Source organism: Phaenicophaeus curvirostris, chromosome 3 (genome assembly GCF_032191515.1).
Source record: "Phaenicophaeus curvirostris isolate KB17595 chromosome 3, BPBGC_Pcur_1.0, whole genome shotgun sequence".
NCBI lineage: Eukaryota > Metazoa > Chordata > Aves > Cuculiformes > Cuculidae > Phaenicophaeus > Phaenicophaeus curvirostris.
Window position 1 is genome coordinate 16,663,376 of NC_091394.1, and position 21,005 is coordinate 16,684,380.

A 21,005-nucleotide genomic window follows, 5' to 3' on the forward strand; every position below is an offset into this window, starting at 1 on the left:
CCCTAGATAACATTTTTTACTTTCTGCAAGCTGAAATCCCTGAGCAACTAGAGGGTTTGTGAATAAATAAGGTATTACCGGCTTTCAGAAACATCTTAAACAGCCTGATTTCTTCATACTCCATTCATATTCCGGCTCAGATCTTTCTTACTAAAATGTTTACCTCTATTTTTATCAAATCACACACACTTTTTCCTTACTGAATAAATGGTTAATGCTTTCTTCTCTTTGATAACATCATATTTGGTCTATGCATTTATGTCAAAAGCAGTGGTTGAGCTGTAAAGGCACCTAAATAAACCTGAGAATACAGCAGATTATGTGGCTGGTATAAAATATGAAGTCTTGCCATGGGGATACTAGCCATTTAGTTCAAAGAAAAAGATTAATTTGAGTATATTCACCTCTATTTGATTGAGTCTCTGACAAATGGAAACTATATTTTTCATCTGATTTGCATATGCATATGCATTTTCCCTCTCTGAGATGCTGAAATCACTCGTGGTGTAGCAAGAGCCAGAGTATGCCTCCAGGCAATTACAAGCAACTGCTGGAGGAATCTCTGAGAAGTGACCATGAAGGGGGTTCCATGTTACCTTAGCTTGACTCTACACCTTGATAACAACAAACAGAAACAGGTAACTACTCCTTAGGGTCTCAATTACATAGGTCTATGCTACAGATAAGGAAGGACTCTGTTTTTTACACACAGAAGACAAACAAAGGTTAGCTATTTTAAGGTTACCTTGCTTTGTCAGAAGGTCTTGCTAAATATTCTTCCACAAGAAACCCTGAAAGATTATACAAAATATGTCCTTTCTTATTCTTCACATAGGGAGCAGAGGTATTGAAACTTAGGCACATCTGAAAAACAGTATACATAAAATAAGTATATATACCTTCAAAATCAGTGGCACTATATTTTACCATGTTTTTTAATTGTTACATAGATTTTACAGCATTGCTTTTCAGCTGGATTTGCCTTTCTCAGATTGGATAGCTTTTGAATAAATTACGGGGTTATGTTTATAAGGTACCTCAAATAAATGAGTCACCTAAATATTAGAACTACCTTTGAATTCTCTTGCCACCTTGTCAGTCCATTTTGTTTTAAAAACACCAAAACTTGTACAAAAGTTTAGAAAAGTTTTCAACAATGAAAAAAGCAAGACTGCTATTTACTTGTTCTTAAGAAGAAATGCAAAAAAGCACAAGAGGAATATGAGATGAAAATAAAATTTTAGTTAATGCAATAAGTTTCTAAAAATGCCATTGATAGACTAAAGAGAAGACTAAAGAGCAGATACTTTCTAATGATTCATTGGGATATTCTCACAACCAGGGAAAAGGAGACAGATATTATGATCAGTATCTCGGAATCCTTGTAAATCACAGAATCACTAGGTTGGTAAAGACCTCCAGGATCATCGAGTCCAACTATAAGGTCTTGCGCCGCCCGGGAATCGAACCCGGGTCACAAGAATGGGAATCTTGCATGATACCACTACACCAGCGGCGCAGCTGGGTTTACCATGAAGTATATTACATTTATCAACCGAAAAATTTTAAGGCAAAATTCACATTTTGACCCTACACCAATTAGAATTCACTCTCAGAGATCCAGATTTTCCATAGCTCCCAGATACAGGGAGCCTCCACTTTTGAGCTTTCAGGGTTATTGAGCCTCTCCCTGTGTGAGTTCCCATTCCAATTTCATCTAAGCTTCTTATATTTTAAGTTTATGTCTCACTAGTGTTATAGACAAATCTGTTCCTTGCCCAGCAAAATAAAAAATTAGTTTCCTCCTTCCATTTTTCCCAAAACTGTATTGCTATACTTCAGATGCCAGTGCTATGAGGGTTAATTTCCTCATCCCTTTCTCTAGCCTTTCAAAAAGAAGAGACAAACTATTAGATGTAATATACAAACATATAGTGTTTACATACATAAGTAAACACAAAATGACACACCTCTTGTTCAGCTACACATCTGCATGAATCCTGGGGTGACTGAGTTTCCATCTGCCAACATGAATTATTTTTTCTAATGGAAATAAACACAATGATAGGAATAACCATTAAATGAAAGAAATATATTACTTAAGAATAAATCCACAAGGAAACCACAAGGAGGAACAAGAAGACCTGACATCTTGAACATCCTCTTAGCATTTTATCACAGTGGTAGCTGTGTCTAAAGCTATATCAGTTTTATTCATTTGTATCAAAGTGGATTAACAATATATATATATAAGTAAAGCGGCAAATGAGTTGCATGCCTTGTGTGTGCAGCAATTCAATAAGTAAAACATGGTCACCATTCTGCATTCCTAAATTTGGAAATCTAGAATGTTTCCTAAAACATGTTCTAATTATTGTCTAGCCTTTATTCATATGGACACCAGACCTGATCAAATCCCTCCTGAAATTCATTGGAAAGCTCTCACTGATTTCTAAGGGATTTGTATTGGACTTCAAACAGTGAAGCCTACTTACATACTTTACCTGGATGCCAGCTCCTTCACCACAACAGATTTGCAATTAACCTCACAATGCCAAGAAAAGCTTAAGACATCCCACAACACACACACAAAATAATGAATTTACAAGATTTACACTTCACAGTTAAGAAAGCAGATATGTTATTCCTAGTTACCTTTGTTTTGAATTCATGCATGTGTGATCCCAATCCAAGAAATATCTCAGCAGAATCTGTGAAAGGTTTCCTAGGCTATCATCTTCAATGCTGTTCCAAGTGGGCCACAGGGGGAATAAAAAAAAAAAAAGACACAAACGTTAATATGTCTACTTCTATTAACTTTCATGCTCAAGATCCTACATATTTATAGAATTAAAGAACTATATAACACATCCATATGGGCTTTGTTAATACTGTATGCCACTTTCAAAGTGGAGAAATATTTTGAGAAAATGGATCCAGACATAAGCAAGTAAAAATAAAGCATGCAAAGGCTTGTTTAAATACACTTGTGTATTTACATATAAATGGTCTTTACTGGTATTGAAACATATCACCCAGGTCAAATTGCTCCAAAGTGTTTGCCCCTTTTCTCATTAAAATACTTTGCACAATGCTTTTCTAATTTTCTCTCACCATCATAAAAACCTATAAAAATTTACTAAACATCTGAAAACTAAACAGCTATTGTAAAAACTAATATATTGTCCTTCATAGGATGCAAATAATCTTTAAAATATGAAACTCAAGGGTATCCGGGATATTGATTATGGTGGATGAGCCCTTTACCTAAAGAAGGATTCTGCATTGTCATAAATTCTTGGTGTCAGCTCGAGAGAAGGATAGTCAGTAGCCAGAGGCTTCACATTAAACAAGGCCATTGCCAGTGCAACAAAGAGGACGGGCATCAGCACATTTGACAGGCTTCCTCTCCAGTCTCGCCTAGTGCGGTGAAATCTTTTCATCAGAAAGGCAACGATCTGTGCAAGGACAAGACGGGCTCCATAGATACTTGAGGCCCTCGTAAGTGAGATATCTGAATGAGACAAAAACCAAGCAGAAATTCTGTCTTTAAGCAGTTATAATACCAGCCATATGTTGACAATTTGATAGGGAACACAAATTGGATTTAGGATTTTGAATTTCTGTGGAAAGAAAACAAACTTCACACCGTGGCTCAGAATTCAAGTACCCTAAACAAGAACATTTTTGTGCTCGGAACCTGTATTTTTATAAATTGGACTAGTAAGGGAAGGCAATCTTTGTAAAAGATTTTTTTTAAAGCAAATGTGTTATGAATGTATTAAGATCTTTGAATTATTACAGTAATATTTTCAATACAGAACTCAATACAGACTCACTACAGAAATTTGGACACTTGGAAGCAGATCAGCTTTCAAGGGATGAGTGTTTTTAGAATAAAAAAGATCCTGAAACTGTTTCTAGCTGAGCACCCCTGAAATTGTAAGACATACCATTTCTCATTATTAAAAGTAGCAAAATGCCAGAAAAGGAGTATAGATTGAGATATTTGCCGTATTCCTGGACCTGTTCATAGATTGTAAACATGAAATGTGAGTGAAAAATGCTTCAAAAGTTGCCCCTTTGAATCTCTGAAAGAGGACTATGACAGATACTTTCTGGGGACAGAAAGGGAAATCAAAGCTGCCATTCATTCTTTTTGCTTGACAAATGGAGCAGAGAAAAAATTATAACAAATTAATTCAGATTGAAATAGGAAGAGAAACTGTCATCCTGAATAAAAATAATTGTCAATTTTGTCCAATATCCTGCCTCTTACTCAATATACCTAATGCTGGTCAGCCAAGATACATCACAAGAAGATTAAATAAACCATTATATTACAAGTATATGCTTGCCTTGGGTATTTTTTCTTTCTAAACTGTTTTGCCTTTGCTAAAACAGGAATATGTTTATTATTCTAAATTCTCATTGAGAAAGGTGTCAATTATCTTTCTGTATCTTCTGAATTTCAGTCTTTGTTACTTTTGTTACTTTGAATTCTATCATTACTGTGTGTTTCAGGTAAAAACCAAAAGTCTTGTTTATCTGTCTTGAATTTATTCTGTTTGATTTATTCTGCCCTGTTCAGTGTGTGTGTGCGTATGTTAGAGTTTACACCTGAGTTCACACCCCGAGCCTAGAGCATTCCTGTGTTGCTTCACTGGCAGTTTGTGTGGATAGTGTGACAGACTAGCTACAACTAGATCACATCTTCACCATAATTGAGATTGTGGCCCATCACTTAAGAGTTGTATGGTATCTTAATGGGCAATGTGTTATTTAACTTAGGCTGAAGACAATGCTATGGAAGTAAGACCAAGTGCAGAGATTCTCGATGGCAGATACCATCTTTTTAAGGTGAATTTTAGTAAACATTTGTTGGTTGCTCTCATTTTTGTTGAATATTTCTTCCCATGCCACCGCAGACTGACAGAAGAACAACTGAGATGGACATAGCCATTGTCTCAGAGTCTCATCTTACATCAGTGACTTTCTGCGTATGTTACAAAATACCAATTCAAAAGTGTTGCTTTGTTCATCACACTTGTGAGCTAGTGGCTTGATGAACTAACATATTTCCCAGTGAAACTAATTTTTCTTTGTGATAGTTTATTTTTAGTTGTAGTGCATTTGTTTGTGCAAGTGAAAGAATTTCTGCAGATGTACTGGGGAAGCTTTTGTAGATTATGGCATGTTTATTTTTTCTGTGACCTTGTAGCTCTTTTGTAACACTTACCCTTGGCAACTCTGAGATGTGAAAATCAATCATCCATATTTGATAGGAATGGTTGGACTTTTGATAGGAATGGTTGGACTCGACGATCCGGTGGGTCTCTTCCAACCTGGTGATTCTATGATTCTATGATGGTACTACATATGCATATGCATATATATACATATTAAATCTCACTTTAGGAGGCAGTTTATAATAGTTATAGTAGTTTTCAGTCTATCTTCTGCATAAATAATCTCAGCCTTTCACTGTCCTCTTATAAAAATCCTTATAGTCCCCATCACCCTCAGCATTTGCTCAAAGTCCCCTTATATTACCACTGCAACAGTCTCATTATATACTGTGTTCAACACGGCTGTCTAACAGATGTGGAAACACTACTGAGTTATACAATAGCATTAGACATTCTTGTACCGATCTGCTTGTCTTCTTTATGCATCATAGCATTTTATCGGATTGCAGACACACTGTGAAAAATAGACTTCTATTGGGCTTTCAAAATTGACTCAATATTGCTTTCAAGATTCCCAAGGCATTAAATCACTCCAAAAATTAAAAAGCTGAATGCTATTTTCTGTGTACGCTTGTCACTTAACTCTTCATGTTTCTTAATGTTACATGCATAGTCTAATTTATTTTTCTTTTAACTAGAAGATACAGAATTAATTTTTGCTTCCTAAAACTTGTAAGAAATTCACCACTTATATTTTGTGCGTATGTCAGGAGACAACATAAGCACACATTTATGAAAAAAGAGTTTCTGATTACCACTGATAATCATAAAGGCTAGAAGACAAGACCAGCTGACCTCTCTGTTATGAAGTCAATTTTTATGTAGAAAGCTTATGGAAATATTCCCATTAATAATTTAGATCACAAAATTAAAAGTCTGACCCAACTGTTAGAATCTGTCTTGCCTGACTTATGATGCAATTACCTGTAAGAACTGCAATTATGTTCACAATTAGGTTATACTTCCAATTCATTCAGAATTTCCTGTGTGTTACGGGAAAGATTTGTGGCACTTTCCAATTCATACAGGTAACAGGGAAACAGAGCTAAAATTTGGGAACCAAATTTTGGAAATCCTTACCTATAGACTGCTCTAGAAGAGCAGAACTAAATATTGTAAGTCTAACTGGATATTAGACAGTTTTCTCCCCTGTTTTGCACTTCTAGAAAATAATAATGCAATTCCAAACTTTTGTCATGGCACAATAAAACAAAGAAAAAATGGGTATGCAATGGCTATGAAACAACCATGATTAGGTATTTTCAATTCTGCTTCTGTCATTTTGGCATTTGTACAAGTCATTTAGAGGAGCTCTCAATTTGGAGAAGATAATGCTGGAACTCAAATAGCCTGGCAAAAGAGTTCAGCTAGCTCACATGAAACCACTTGTATTTGGAAGCAGTATATATTTATTAGCTTATCAGAAGTTCTGTGCCAACAAGTTGTAGGCTGAGCTAGTAATCTGACATCATTCTGCATTTCTGCATATGCCATAGTGGGATACAGTCAGCTCTAGCCCACCAGTCTGTGCACAGCATTGCATTAGAATGTATAAAAATGTCTTTCATCTTCTTACAATTTTTTTTATTATCATAAAAATAAAAATAAATATAATATTGAGGTTTTTTCCAGGAGGATTTTGAGAACTGGTTTTCATGTAGGGTAGGTGAATAAAAGGCACTTCAACATTGTGAAGTATAAAGGGAGTTCCTCTAGTCTGTGTTTTGTACTATGATTGACTCTTGTTTATATGTAATATGGTCATGAGCTGTCTCCATACAGAGCTAGTCAGAAAAAAACTATATTTTTTGTAGAATTTCACCAAAAGAATTCCTTTCTGACAATTTGAGATATAAATCCTCCCATTTTCACCCCAGAGTAGTTTTCATTTTAAGCATGATGAATATTTCTTCTAAAAAGTTATTCCAGTTGTCTCTATCTTAAGAATTTCCTGTCCAGAAAAGCAAAACTTCAGCAAAACTTACTGTTCCTTCTCCCTCCCCCATATATACTACTTAATCCTCTTAAGAGACATTTTTTTGAAAGAAAAGGGGTTTTTTTAAATTAAAAATTCATCCATACATTCCTGGCCCCAGATTCTAGAATGGGATTCTGCATGGGCCTGAAGATCTTTGAGATACAATAATAGATGTCTAGGTAACTGCAGATTTCACCAATAAAATATTTTGAAGGCAAAGCATTGGTGTAAGTTTCTCCACAACCCTGTGGAGAATCCCCATCTGATCTCCCAAGCCATTTTCCTCAAGCCAGCCAGCTGGTTGATAAGAGCTTTACCTTACTTTATCAAAGACATTCTTATTGTTCAATATGCAACATATTAAATATTTTAGTACAATGAAGACCACTGAAAAGTCAGCAAGAAGTATGTAGCTGATTCCTATAGAAAATCAAGAAAGAACCAACATAACCAGAATAAAGTTTGAATATTCTCACCACAAAAACCCAACAACCAAACCCCACAAACCGAAAAACTGTCCCCAGAAAAACTATTGGCCAACTTGTAAAGTAGGATCTTCAAGTGCCTTATTTTTGCATTTCCCACAGAAAAGTGTATGAACAAAAGTCCATTTTAAAGCAAGAAACCTAGAAAAAGAATGGGGCAAACTTCATTCAAACTACCTAATATCAGGCCTAAACACAGCAGCTATGGTCTACCCACAACAATGTGTAAGATGACAAAGAACCAAAAGGAGACCACTATATCTAAATCTCTTAGAGGAAAGAACACTTTACTGTAACTTCACTCAACCTGTTGAAAAGGACATTTATTTGATCTTCACTGTCTAGACAAAAAACGCATACATATAAAGTGTTTTTGTTGTGCTGAAGGAAAAGTGTAAAACATGCAGGAGTCTGAGAACAACACGGCCTCATTTAAAAAATAATTTTCTTTACTGTTTCTTGCTGTGTTGTTATCAAATCAGTAGCAAAGTTCCATCCAAGCAGTGACATTTGATCCTAGATATCATTATTTGCATCTAGGATTTTCATTCAGATTTGTTGCAGGTGGCAAACACATTGTACAGACTCACATAAGGCACATAATTAAATGGAAGTGGAAAACACATTGCAAGTATCCCCCAGAGAAAATTAAAGAAACAAGGCAGATGTATAACAGATTTTTGTCCCCTTCCTTCCTGTTCTTTCATTTTAGTTTTTCCACAAAGCATTATGACACAATCTGAAAAAATGCATAGAAACACAAACACATCAATTTGTTATCAAATAAATGAACCTTCAAGAACTTGCAGTTTTTTCAAAGTAGAATAAATTACCTGTATTATACAGACAAATAGTTGAGCACCATTGAATACAAGCCAAATATCTCTTAGGAATTTTACAAATTAGAGAAAAACTAAAACAATTAGATCCATTAGGCTTTCTCATCTCTCATATCAAAATAGAAGAAGACCCTCCAAAAGCATGATTTCCACACCATGCAAGAGCACTTCATGTGTGGTAGTAGATAATAATTTTAGAACAGGTGTGCAACACAACCATTTTTTATTTTAAGGGTAAACTAGGGGAAAAAAAAGAGTCCAAATGGCATTTAACGAGTAAAGTAAATATGAGTTAGAAAGTCAGTGAACCAACACCTCTGCATTTAATTTACGGATCTGATTTATAATTTTACATTCCCAAACCTATTTGTTTGTTTTATCTACTCCTTGCATTCAGCCTTAAAGCTAGACTGCAAGCTGTCAAAGGCAGTTCAGTTCCTGGGGACTTTTATCCTTACTACCAGTGCATAGGGTGTCTGGAACAACAAGGCTTGGCTTTAGACTGGATTTCCAAGATACCACTACTAATATAATAAGCAATAATAGCCACTAGAACATCTAGGAAAAAACACCCTAGTTGCTGCTGAAGAGTTAGCTGATGACAAAACAGCACTTGTTTTTACTTGTATGAAAATGGATAGGAATTAGCCATAAAAAAATTCAAATGAGTATAAATTTATTTTGGTATATAACACATTTAGTGAATGGTACAAGCACCTACTCTGGTTATAAAAGCACTGCCATAACTTTAAATTAAAGGAATAAATTTTCTAGTACAAAAATAGTCGGTTTTCTTCCTTTCCCCATTCAGAAGTACACAAACAGTGCACAAGCATAAAGAAACAGGAAACAATGGTACTGCCTTCCTATGCACACCCCAAGAGAACCAAAAAGGATTGTTACATTGAGATTGTACATCAGGAGATGGTAGAATTTTCAATTCTAGGTGAAGTGAGGAGGGAGGTTCACCGAACAGTCACATTAAACTTCCAGAGGGCAGACTTTGGACTGTTCAGAAGGCTGGTTGGCAAAGCCCCATGGGAGACAGTCCTTAGGGGCAAAGGAGTCCACGAGGGCTGGGCACTCCCCGAAAAGGAAATCCTAGCAGCTCAGGAGCAAGCTGTCCCCATGTTCCAGAAAAGGAAATGGCGGGGGAAAAAAACAGCTTGGTTGACCAGGGAGATCTTGAGAGACATGAAAAAGAAGCTGAATGTCTATGAGCTTTGGGAGAACGGACAGGCAACTTTGGTGGACTACAGGGAGGAAGTGAGATCATGCAGAGAGAAAATCAGGAGGGCTAAAGCCCAACTAGAAATCAGATTGGCCAAGTCTGTGAAAGATAACAAAAAAAAATTCTATAAATACATTAACAATAAAAGGAGGACCAGGGAGAATATTCAGTCCCTATTGGATGCAAAGGGAACAACTGTGACAACAGATGAGGACAAAGGCTGTGGTACTTAATGCCTTCTTTGCCTCAGTCTTACACAGTAAGGAAAGTTATTCCCTCCGTGTACGCATCCGGCAGTTAGAGGAGCAGAACAATGCTCTCATGATCCAAGAGGAGGCAGTTAGAGACTTGTTTGCCCAGCTGGACATCCACAAGTCTGTGGGACTGGATGGGATCCATCCAAGAGTATTGAGGGAGCTGGCGGATGTGCTACAGACTAGGAGAAGTCTGGCTTAAAAGCGGCTCAGAGGAGAAGGACCCGGGGGTGTTGGTTGACAGCCGACTGAACATGAGCCAGCAGTGTGCCCAGGTGGCCAAGAAGGTCAATGGAATCTTGGCTTGTATCAGAAACGGCGTGACCAGCAGGTCCAGGGAGGTCATTCTCCCTCTGTACTCGGCACTGGTGAGACCGCTCCTTGAATCCTGTGTTCAGTTCTGGGCCCCTCACCACAAGAAGGATGTTGAGGCTCTGGAGCAAGTCCAGAGAAGAGCAACAAAGTCCGTGAGAGGGCTGGAGAACAAATCTTACGAGGAGCAGCTGATGGAACTGAGGTTGTTTAGCCTAGAGAGGAGAAGGCTAAGGGGTGACCTTATTGCTCTCTACAACTACCTGAAAGGAGGTTGTAGAGAGGAGGGTGCTGGCCTCTTCTCCCAAGTGACAGGGGACAGGACAAGAGGGAATGGCTTCAGGATCCACCAGGGGAGGTTCAGGCTGGACATCAGAAAAAAAATATTTCACGGAAAGGGTCATTGGGCACTAGCACAGGCTGCCCAGGGAGGTGGTTGAGTCACCTTCCTGGAGGAGTTTAAAAGACTGGAGAACGAGGTGTGGAGGGGTTTTGTGGTTGATAGGAATGGTTGGACTCGATGATCCTGTGGGTCTTTTCTATCCTAGTGATTCTGTGATTGACAATCAAGCTGATTTGATGAAAGGCCATCTAAACTAGTCTGGTCCTGATGGAAGAGAAGGACACGTTGCTGAATGCACTGCTCCCATAACTCTTAAATATAGGGGTTAATTTCTTTCCACAGCTGTGTCTTTCAATGCCTACTGCAATGTCTTTTGTTACATTTCCATGTTTTCTTCTGCTTTGCCTTGATTTATCTCTCCTCTCTGCATTTTAGTTGGGGTTGTTGCCAGCCTAAAACATATTGAAAGAGAAGTTGGAACTAGTAACCAAGCATATTTTGCTTTTTATGGTGAAATCTACTGGGGCCAGAACACCTTCACCATGATGAGATGGGCATATCCTTTGGAAACAAATAAAACGCAAATATTCAGCCAGGTGGACACAATCCCATCATACTCTGAAAGGGAAATTACTATAATTTTGGAAACCCTAATTCTCTGAGTTTCTGCATGATTAACTTGCAACATTAACAAATATCTTAATTTCAATTTCCAGGAGATAATTTTCCAAATAGATTCGCTTTTATTGCAGTATTTTCTCCCCTGCAGTGATGCACCTGCAATGAATTGCCATGTGGAGGAGGGGACAAGAGGAGGAACAGTTGAAAAACAGACACAGAATAGTGGCTACAAAGTGGAAGCCTATTTGCACCTTCTGTTTGGATTCTTTAAAACTACAAAAGCAGAGAAGTACAGTCTTTCAGAACTGCCAAAAAAGATCCCAACTGACTTCATGTACATACATATATATATAAAACTCAGATTTGGCAGACAGAAAGAATACATTTCTACGTGCACAGTCAAACACCCAACAGCTACTTCTGTGCTAGAATATACCCTCTTATTACAGTAAGTCACACACTTCTTGAGATCAGTTCTTTTTCTTTGTAGAAGTGCAAAGCAACATTCAGAAAGCTATTAGAATTCAGTCCACTGAATTCTGCTTGTAGACTCAGGTTACAACATTTCAAGGCCAAATCCAGTGTAAACAGTAGGGCTACAACCCACAGTACTTTTGCTGGGTTTGGGGAAGACTTGATGAGACAGCAGGAGAGCAATACAATCTGAATGTTTTCTCTACCACAACACTTAACATTAAATGTGAGACTTAATGCTAAATATCTTAGCATTTTCAAACTAGACAAATTTAATGTAGCAAGAGTTGAAGGAGCTATCTATTAACTACAGATGTTCTCAAGTACTTCCCACTGGTAACTTGCTTCCCAGAAAGGCGTTTCTTAAACTGTAATTGTCCAGTTTTATACTGCAGATGATTTTTCTATGCAGCTGCTCAGTTTGCAGTGAGTGGCCTTTGGAGACACTGTATGAAGCATTCTGGAACAGGTCTTCCAGAACTGATTACACAAAACTCAGGCAAGAAATAGAGCAAATCTCTCCAGCAAGGCCAAGATTTCACCCCGATAGATAAGGACATCATTAGCCACTTTAAATTCTACAGTTTGTGCAAGTATTACCTTAATATGAACAAACCATTTGGTCTAAGATATTGCAACTTCCATAATCAAGAATAGTTTCAGACACTACCTCTACTGGAGTTATTCTATTAACAATAAAATCCTATCAGAGTTTGTGCAGAGAAGCAATTCAAAACTGAAAGATGACTCTGTTCTGCAGGAGGCATGTTTTATTCAGAACCACAGCTATAGCAAACAATTGAAAAATGTATTTGATGAATAGTCTCTTTCCTCAGGCATTCTGGTATCTCATAAATAATGGCATTAAATAGCTACAAGGATCTTGATTAAGAGAACCACCTGTTCCATTTTTTCTAATGACTCCAATGAGTATGGTAACCTAGATAAACTGCAAAATAGAAAAAGAGACACATACAAAGAGAAAAAAATATGTAGGTAAAATTTCCACCTATATGTAAGTCCAACACAAGGTCCATATATAAGTCCAACTTATACATTACAAAGTAAGGAATTACTTAGCAACAGTGCAATATACAAATCTTATCAAAGTGTGACCTTGTGATCTATGTAATTTTATTGCATTAATGTTTAGGGAAAATAAACACAGCCCCAAAAGTGCTGGCTGCTTGGCATTCTGCCTTTCATACTTCATTTGCTTTGGAAGTTGTCCCTGTAACTTCTAAAATTGTTTGTTGTTAGCTTCGAGAACTGAAAAACTTTTAGTCCGGCAGAATGTTTCTAGTGTCAAGAAAGCAGACATGTGACTTATGAAGTTTTTGTGGGTTTTTGCTCTAGTGACAGAGCAGAGACAACCAAAGGAGATACTTCTGAGAAGATACTGGACACATGAAAATCTAGTTTCACATAGAAGTGCCAACCTCAAAGAAAGCTTTGATAGCACAACAAAGATGTGTAGCACAATTTCTGCATACATATGCTATTTACTTGTTAGACAAAGCAAGATGTTAAGAAGACTACATCAAGCCCTTTTCCTAAGCCACGTTTCCTTTCAGAATGGAGAGTAAGTACAGCAGGTTTGATAAGCATTCCTTAAAAAACTTGGCATTTACATTAAATTACTCAGATAACTGAAATTAAAGCATCTGTATTTGCTGACAGAACAACAGTTACGTTTTAAAATATCTGTATGCATGTATGTACATACATTATCTTAATCTATTGAAACATATAGATGCATACACACACAAGGACATTGTGTATTTATATACAATATATACCCTACTTTGTAAGCTAAAGCAAGGCAAGGAGCTACCAGTATTTACTTTTTATGTAAAACCTAAAGACTAGTTATTAACAAGAAATAATTTTGCGATACCTTATGTATGACTTTATAAAAATTATCTAAGAGTCAAAATTTGCTCCAACACATAGCCCCATATTTTGAGGGAGAGAAATAATCAGTTCATCTTGAACATGCTGTCTTTGGAAAACTCTTGCTACTGAGGAACAGAAAAAGCATAAGCAAAAACGTTTTTCACTATTTAAGCTGGGGAAAAGAAATAACGCTACATCAGGCAACACATTGCTGCTCGACTTTCAGTTGTCTTTCAGGTAACAGATCATCACCTACTTCATATACTGATTATAGATATTTTAGGATGTTGCAAAATTAAAAAAAGAGTTGAATACCTTCAAAAAGTGCAATCAGGTCATTCTCAAAAGCAATAACTGAACACAGGAATACTGTCTGCCAGATCTCATTTATTATCTGAGGAAGAGATCTATTTCTCTTACAGTGTTTTCTTTTTTCTTTTTATTACTAAAAATTACTTAGGAATCATTACAACATGAAAAGGAAGACAAGCAGTCCTGTTGAGTGGAGAACAAGACTCCTGAATATTTCATTAAAAGAGAGGATTTTAAAAATACCATGAAAGATCATAAAGACTACCAATATCTTTCCCCTCCCTGCAGCTGTTGTAACAACTTCGACAAAAGAAATCAACAGGAAATGCTGGAGTGTAAGGGAAAGACGGGAGAAAAGAGAGACAGAAGGGTACTCTTAGCAAGTCTGAGGGAAAACAGAGCCTGCAAGAAGAAATATACTGTCAAGAATAAATCAAAGAAGGGCTTATGGGCATTACATAAGAGCTACAGAGCTGAGATGATTTGATCACTTGTTTTTCAAGATGTTAGGGAAGTTCACATTCTAACAATTACTTTTGGATAAATAAAGCATTCCTAGTGCACCTATAACCATCTATATTGGTTGTCCTTCAACGAGAAGAAATATCTGAGCATAATGGATGAACTTCCAAGTTATTTCATGTTAGTTATCTAATAACTAACGTGATAATCAATCCAGATTGTGGCAAAGGCAATGCAGCATGATGTTAGAAAGAACAGGTTCCAAATATTCTCATACATCCATGTCAGACAGCAAGAGCTGAGAGATGTTAATATCATATACAATTTTATGTTTAGAAGGCATAGAAAGTCAATACATAGCCATCACCATAAAAAATTACACACGTATTGGTTCTGGTGACCCACAACTTCCAATGAAGTCTTTCTAATGATTCTGTTGCTTCTAGGTAAGACAGAAAAGGTATCATATCTTCCACCGTAAGATGAAGTGATAGAACAACTTTCCTCATTCATTTTCAGTTAGAAACTGGAAACACCCAGTAAACTTCAGATCATAATCTGAAGTCTGGATATATACCTATAGCATAAACCATTTCTTCAAGCAAACCATTCAGTCCAAATGGCATTCATATATTATAAGAAAAAAAAATACCAAAGTACACAGTGAAGGAAAGCGGCTACTAAATCACACAGGTGACCTTTTATGGAACAAAGTGAATCCCATCAACAGGACACACTAATGAGCACTTGATAGGATTTTCAAAACATAATTTTGAAAGAGGATTTTCGGCTTGTTCTCTGGTGCTCTAGCACTTGCAGAAAACTATAGTCTTTTTTTTCAGCTGAGCCCCAGTTTTGGCAGGTGCTTTAATGACCGTTTTTTCCCCTGGAGTCAAAGAGAGCAAAAGATTTTAGTGAAGAAGACAGGCAGGGTTCACGTCTGTCATTTGCCAGCAGTTAGGAAATGAATGTGTGGACAAGGATGTGGAGAACAGGAATGGATCAGATTCTTGGCATTGTAGGAGTACTTCCCATTACTAGAAAACAGCTGTCTTTCCATTGTTTTCCTAATAATCTTTCAGTGTCTGAGTCTGTTGAATAAGGAGCCCCGGATGTCCATACAATGGATGAAAAGCGGAAAAGGACCAGGCAGTAAGCACAAAGAAAGTAGGCAGGGAAAATACTTGCACAGGAGAAGAAAGTAGTGGGTGAAATGAGTGAAACATATTTGAGATAAGTGGAAGAACCTGACCATTTACTTCCAGAAAGGTAAGAGTAGTTAGTTAACTTACATACAAATTTAAAACCTTAAGTGAGTTAGATGATCCTATTTTTGAGATCAGATATCTTTTTTGACTACTGATAAGTAATGTTATAAAAGTGCTCCATCCTCATTTTATGCTTCACGCAGTTCTGAAAGGGTGACAAAAGGAAAAGGAAGCAAGATTCAGAGTGTTGAAGTATGAAGCTAAATAATTGGAAGAGGCAAAATTAGTATTCAACATATGCTAGGTTTTCTGAAATAAACTAATTAAAAGGACAAAAAAAAATCTGAAGGAAAATATAATGTATCTAAGAATTTTAGACCAGCACTTTTGACATTTCTATTTCAGGGTCTAGTGCTGAGCTTAAGTGATAGTGTCACCTATACTATTAGACTACCAGAAGACTGAAATGTATGCTGTACATTCTCCTTATCAATAGTCAGCAAAAATTTGAAAATTTTAATATCTGTCTTTGTGTCAGCAGCCACTTCCTCTAAACAGAACCACTGTTACTTATTGTCTACAGTTTTGTATTCAGAAAACATGTTCTATTTTGCAAGCCAGAGCATTAAAATTATTCTTCTGTCCTTTTACATGAATTTTACAGGGAAATGAACGAAGGAAGATCCAGGTAAGAACTTCTGTTGTGATATAACTTCAAATACATTAGAAAAAAATACTCTATCAACTTTTAATTTTTAATTACAGGGAACGCAATTTGCCATAGTGGATTAAAAGCTGCTATCTAAGAACAGAAGAAATGACTTGATCATCTATCAACAGACATCAAATTCCACTCTGTTACCCATGTGCAGAAATCAATAACACCTTTTACAGTAGCATATTTTCTGCGAAGCCTCAGGCTTATGTCAAATGCAATAGGAGAGGGAACATACTTCCCTGGGTAGACTAACTCCAACTGCTAATTAACCTTAAGGAGAAACAACTGCCTTTAGCTTTCAGCTATTTGTTTCTGTTATTTCTTCCTTTATTGCATTTACCCTTCTGCCTCTATAAAAGATAGAGCTATACCTTAACAGACACACATAAAAAAATTCAAGCTTTTTAGAAAAAGCTATCTTTTTGAAGACTGACTGACTGAGTCCTGACACTGCCTTTATACTTCACTTCCAATCTCCATCACAAACTCTTCTTCGTTCCTTTTCCAAATATTTACTTCAGTATTACTGATTAAAATAACCAAAACAGAGAGTTGAAATTCAGTAAAAATTCACTGGAAGTTCTTCAGTTTTATGTTTTGGTATTTATGACTGCTTTTTGTCAGCTACTGTTTCTTAATTAAATTAGCTTTCAGATGTGCTTTATAAGTACTGTATATTGTTGATCTCTTCAATCTTAACAGGAGCAATGTAACGTTTTGCCCAATATCCTTCAAAATGGTGAACACCGGCCGCTTCAGAGAAAGGTTTAAGCAACTACAAAATTTAGTTATGCATCAACTTGCTTCCACTCCAACATTTTCAGTGGCTAACATATCCAAGAAGTTCAAAGACACATAAGCTCTAATGGCACTTCTGTTGTTATAGCTATTCATATTATATGTACACTAATAACCACCCACTAGCTTTTTTAAACATATTACCACCACCCTCTCCATAAAGTTATGGCAATTAATTGTAAACATTATGTACCACTGTGTGAAAATTGTAGTTTTAACCATGCTGAATTTTCTACAATTTAGTTTCACTATGTGTCAGGTTCCAACTGTATTTTACTGCTCGAAGAGATTAGATTCAAAGTTGGTATCTCCCAAACATTTCCAAGATGTAGAATGCTGCAAAATTAATTCATTTCACTCTTCAGCAAAATTTCCGAGTATCTTAATGCTGCAGTGTTGGTCCCTTAACAATCCAATGAGCCCATTCTCTAGCCTAGTACCAGCTTTTGCATATGCTCAGAATATTTTATTATTTGTCCACAGTTAGCTAGTCACCCCTTAGACTTGCTCTTAGCAATCCTGATTATTTTTGTACATATAGTGCCTTCTGTCATTTATGATAATTTTATTAGACTCTATAGAGTTGGTTTCTCCATTTTCTCAAGGCTATTTGGCTCCAATGATCTTGTCATGCAGTCATTGCAAGCTCAGTCTAACACATTTTCTGCATGCTCTGTATACATCTACAAAACAATAACCATCAATTGTGTGCCCCAGCTGTGTAGAAATCAATTATGCATGTCTGGATTATAATACATACATTTATTATGCCTGCACACATAGGCATTCCCTGACTTAAAAAGAAAATGCTAACCGTTCTCACCAGAAGGTGAGTTTTATTCCTAGTTTTTTTTCATTAGAATAAAACTAAAAATTACTAGAAAACCTTCCACGAAGGAAACTTAAAAGACTAGAAATTGTACAGTGTGCTTTAAAGTTACCAGTATTAAAATTGTTACAATTAATTTAATTAATGGGCTGCTACTTAACTCTAATATCTGCATTCAGAGAGGGTCAAATAATTTTCAGCTTATTTTACATTATTGCAGTGTGGTGAACCCAAGTAGCAGCTAAGGACCACGCTGCTGCTTGCTCACAGCCCCCCTCCTCTAGCCAGCTGGGGAGATAATAGGATGAGAATAAGTGAGAAAACTTGTGGGTGAAGGTGAAGATATTTTAAGAAGTGAAGGAAAAAGAAACGGGGCGGGGAGGGGACCACAAAACCCCCACAACTGATGCAGAGGTCACTATCTCCCACAAGCAGACAGGTAGCAGTAGCTATTTCCCCTAAAAATAAGTCCCCTCAGTTTTTATTGCTGAACTTAACACTATACGGCATTCACTGACAGTCTGGTCAGCTGTCCAAGTCATATCCCCTCCTAGCATCTTGCACACCCTCAGCCTACTCACTGCAGTGAAGGAAGGGCAGAATTGGAAAAAGAGAAAGCCTTGATACTGCAAGTACTGCTTAGCAACAGCCAAAACATTGGTGTCTTATCAAGACTGTTGTAGGCACAAATCTGAAACGCAGCACATAAGGGCTCCTATAAGGAAAATCAACTCCCAGCCAAACCCAATATGAAAAGACAGTATAAAACACAACTACAAATTATCAGAGCTCTGAATTCAGTGATATACTGTCATATTTTCCTAAAGTGATGTCTCTTGCCTAGTTTTGGATCGGTCATCAGCCTAAATCACATAGTAACCTCTTGCAGTTTTGTTTAGGCAGGAACATGCATACCACTCCACTATACCTCCTGGTCTGGGAGACAACACTTTAGTTTCTATAGAATCCTGACACCTCAAGGGCTCATAGCCAACATCCTAGCTTGTGGTCAGATCCATACTTTGACAAAGCAGCTCTCTAATCCAAGCACTTTCACAACTCAAATGGCAGCATCCTGTGATCTTCTCAAACACCCAGATGTTTGCTCTAGGGGGTTTGGAAGATTCGTTTCACTACTTTGACAACAGAAAGTTTGACTGCCTTTGAATGTGCTTTCAAAGACAAAATTATACAGGTCAAGCTATTGCCCATGGAGTATTCTGGTTAGTTTTGACAATGATGGATACCATTCATGACCATTTCTCAGATCCCTTGTGCCTACGTTTCACAAATGTCCTTAATGACGAATGACAGTCATCTGCAATGAAAGACAGTTTTCCAGTACTCTTATCCCCAAAGAAATTGTATTGCCACATTTTCTTGCTATGATTTATCAAGATCCTTTTATTATAGATTCTCTTTATTAATGTAATAACTTGAACAAATACTAATTTATGTAGTTTGAAATGCGGATGGTAAAATACATCAAGTTTTTAGTTACAGTATACTCTGTTTTGATTACTTTAAGAACTGCAAAACTTACTCTTTAACAAAAATGTTTTGTGGAGAAGAGAGACTGTTTTGATTTGAAATTGGTTCAGATATCCTAGCTGAGTCTTGAAGAAAGGCACAAATGATTGTTATAAAATAAAGGTATATTCAAAGCTGTATTTTTAATGGAAGTCTTGTTCTCACATTCAAAGGAATATTTTATTTTCTCAGTGAGAGTTTTTTTGCTATAGAATTACATCTTCACTGATTCAACAGGGATTGAAATAGTCCAGGAAAAAGAATCTCTGGAAAAATTCATCTAGTAATGTTTGTACCTTGTGAGAAAAGTTCTCATCTTAGGCAACAAATCTTTGCACTGACTACTCATTACTGGCTGATCCATTTGAATTTATCTTAATAAATAACAGAAGCTTGGTTCAAAATTAAAATTTCCCTTAATGTGTAACAACAATGAAGGTCCTCAGTCATGGACTAGGACCTCTCTGTGTCTCTCTTCTATAGAAGTAAAACAAAACGCACTGCTTATAGAACAAAATGTTTGATATCTAAATGAAGACTATAACCTAGATATAAACCATCAAATAGAAAGAAACATGATGGATATAGAAGCATGAGAATCCTAGGAACTGTAAGAAAATATTGATGAGCTTTATGGGCACTCTCATTAGAGAACCTGAGTCTTGCATTTTGCAAAGTATCACATTAGTGACTTCTATGAAGAGTTTTTAAGGAGAACAAGCTTCCTAAGGTTTCAGAAATGTTAATAAGGACCTTCTCCCAGGCTTGTAGGACAGGAAAATGGAAAGCATGAAGGTACTCATTTTTAAAAAAAATTACTATTAAAATAACATGTCTTTTGAGAGGACAAATGATTTGCTAACATGTAGGGACATGAATACACCCTTCTAATTGCTTACATATTTTATATCTATGGTATATCTCACATCTCAGCAATACTTACTCATTGTCAGTATGAGTTAAAGAGAGTAATTAGTTTCCAGATACCAGTGGGAAGCAGTACACTAATGCTGGTGTAGTGAAAGAATGCTTGTGAGCATGTGCACACATAGTAGAAGGGTGGGAAGGTGACTGTGGAGTAATACACAGGTGAATCACAGTAGACACAAAAACCTAGTACCCAAGGCAGATCATGTCACACACACAGAAAAAGAATTACAGGATAGTAACAGGAAGTATTCTCCATTTGCCTTTGCATTCCTCAACTTCAGGAAGTTCATGCATGCTAATCTTTGCATTTGAGATCTTTATCAATCTGGCTGTTTCAGAATGTACCTAATTTTCTACTTACAGGTCGATTCAATGCCATTTGTATGGTCCTGGTGTGCTGCCTGTGGAACACAGGGCATCTTCTCCGAGTCCTGCAGTAGCTTCAGAAATACCTTCCATAAAATACGAAAAAAAAAATTTAGAATCCATTTTCTAAAAAACTACTTTATATATACCTTAGACCACCCAGATTGCCA

General features: G+C 36.7%; 1 protein-coding gene and 1 non-coding gene across 2 annotated transcripts in view; both read right to left on the reverse strand.

Annotated features, from left to right (window-relative positions):
- The window catches only part of ABCA13 (ATP binding cassette subfamily A member 13), a 189,767-nt gene that overhangs the window by 75,162 nt on the left and 93,600 nt on the right, over nt 1-21,005 (reverse strand). Inside the window, exons 37-41 of the mRNA XM_069853450.1 lie at nt 20,831-20,921; nt 3,268-3,514; nt 2,656-2,745; nt 1,971-2,043; nt 746-864 (exon numbers count right to left, since the gene is read on the reverse strand). Of these exons, the coding sequence (XP_069709551.1) occupies nt 746-864; nt 1,971-2,043; nt 2,656-2,745; nt 3,268-3,514; nt 20,831-20,921 (620 nt within the window). The remainder of the gene's footprint in view (nt 1-745; nt 865-1,970; nt 2,044-2,655; nt 2,746-3,267; nt 3,515-20,830; nt 20,922-21,005) is intronic.
- Nucleotides 1,449-1,519, reverse strand: TRNAG-CCC (transfer RNA glycine (anticodon CCC)). Its single transcript has one exon. It is a non-coding gene; the product is annotated as a tRNA-Gly (tRNA).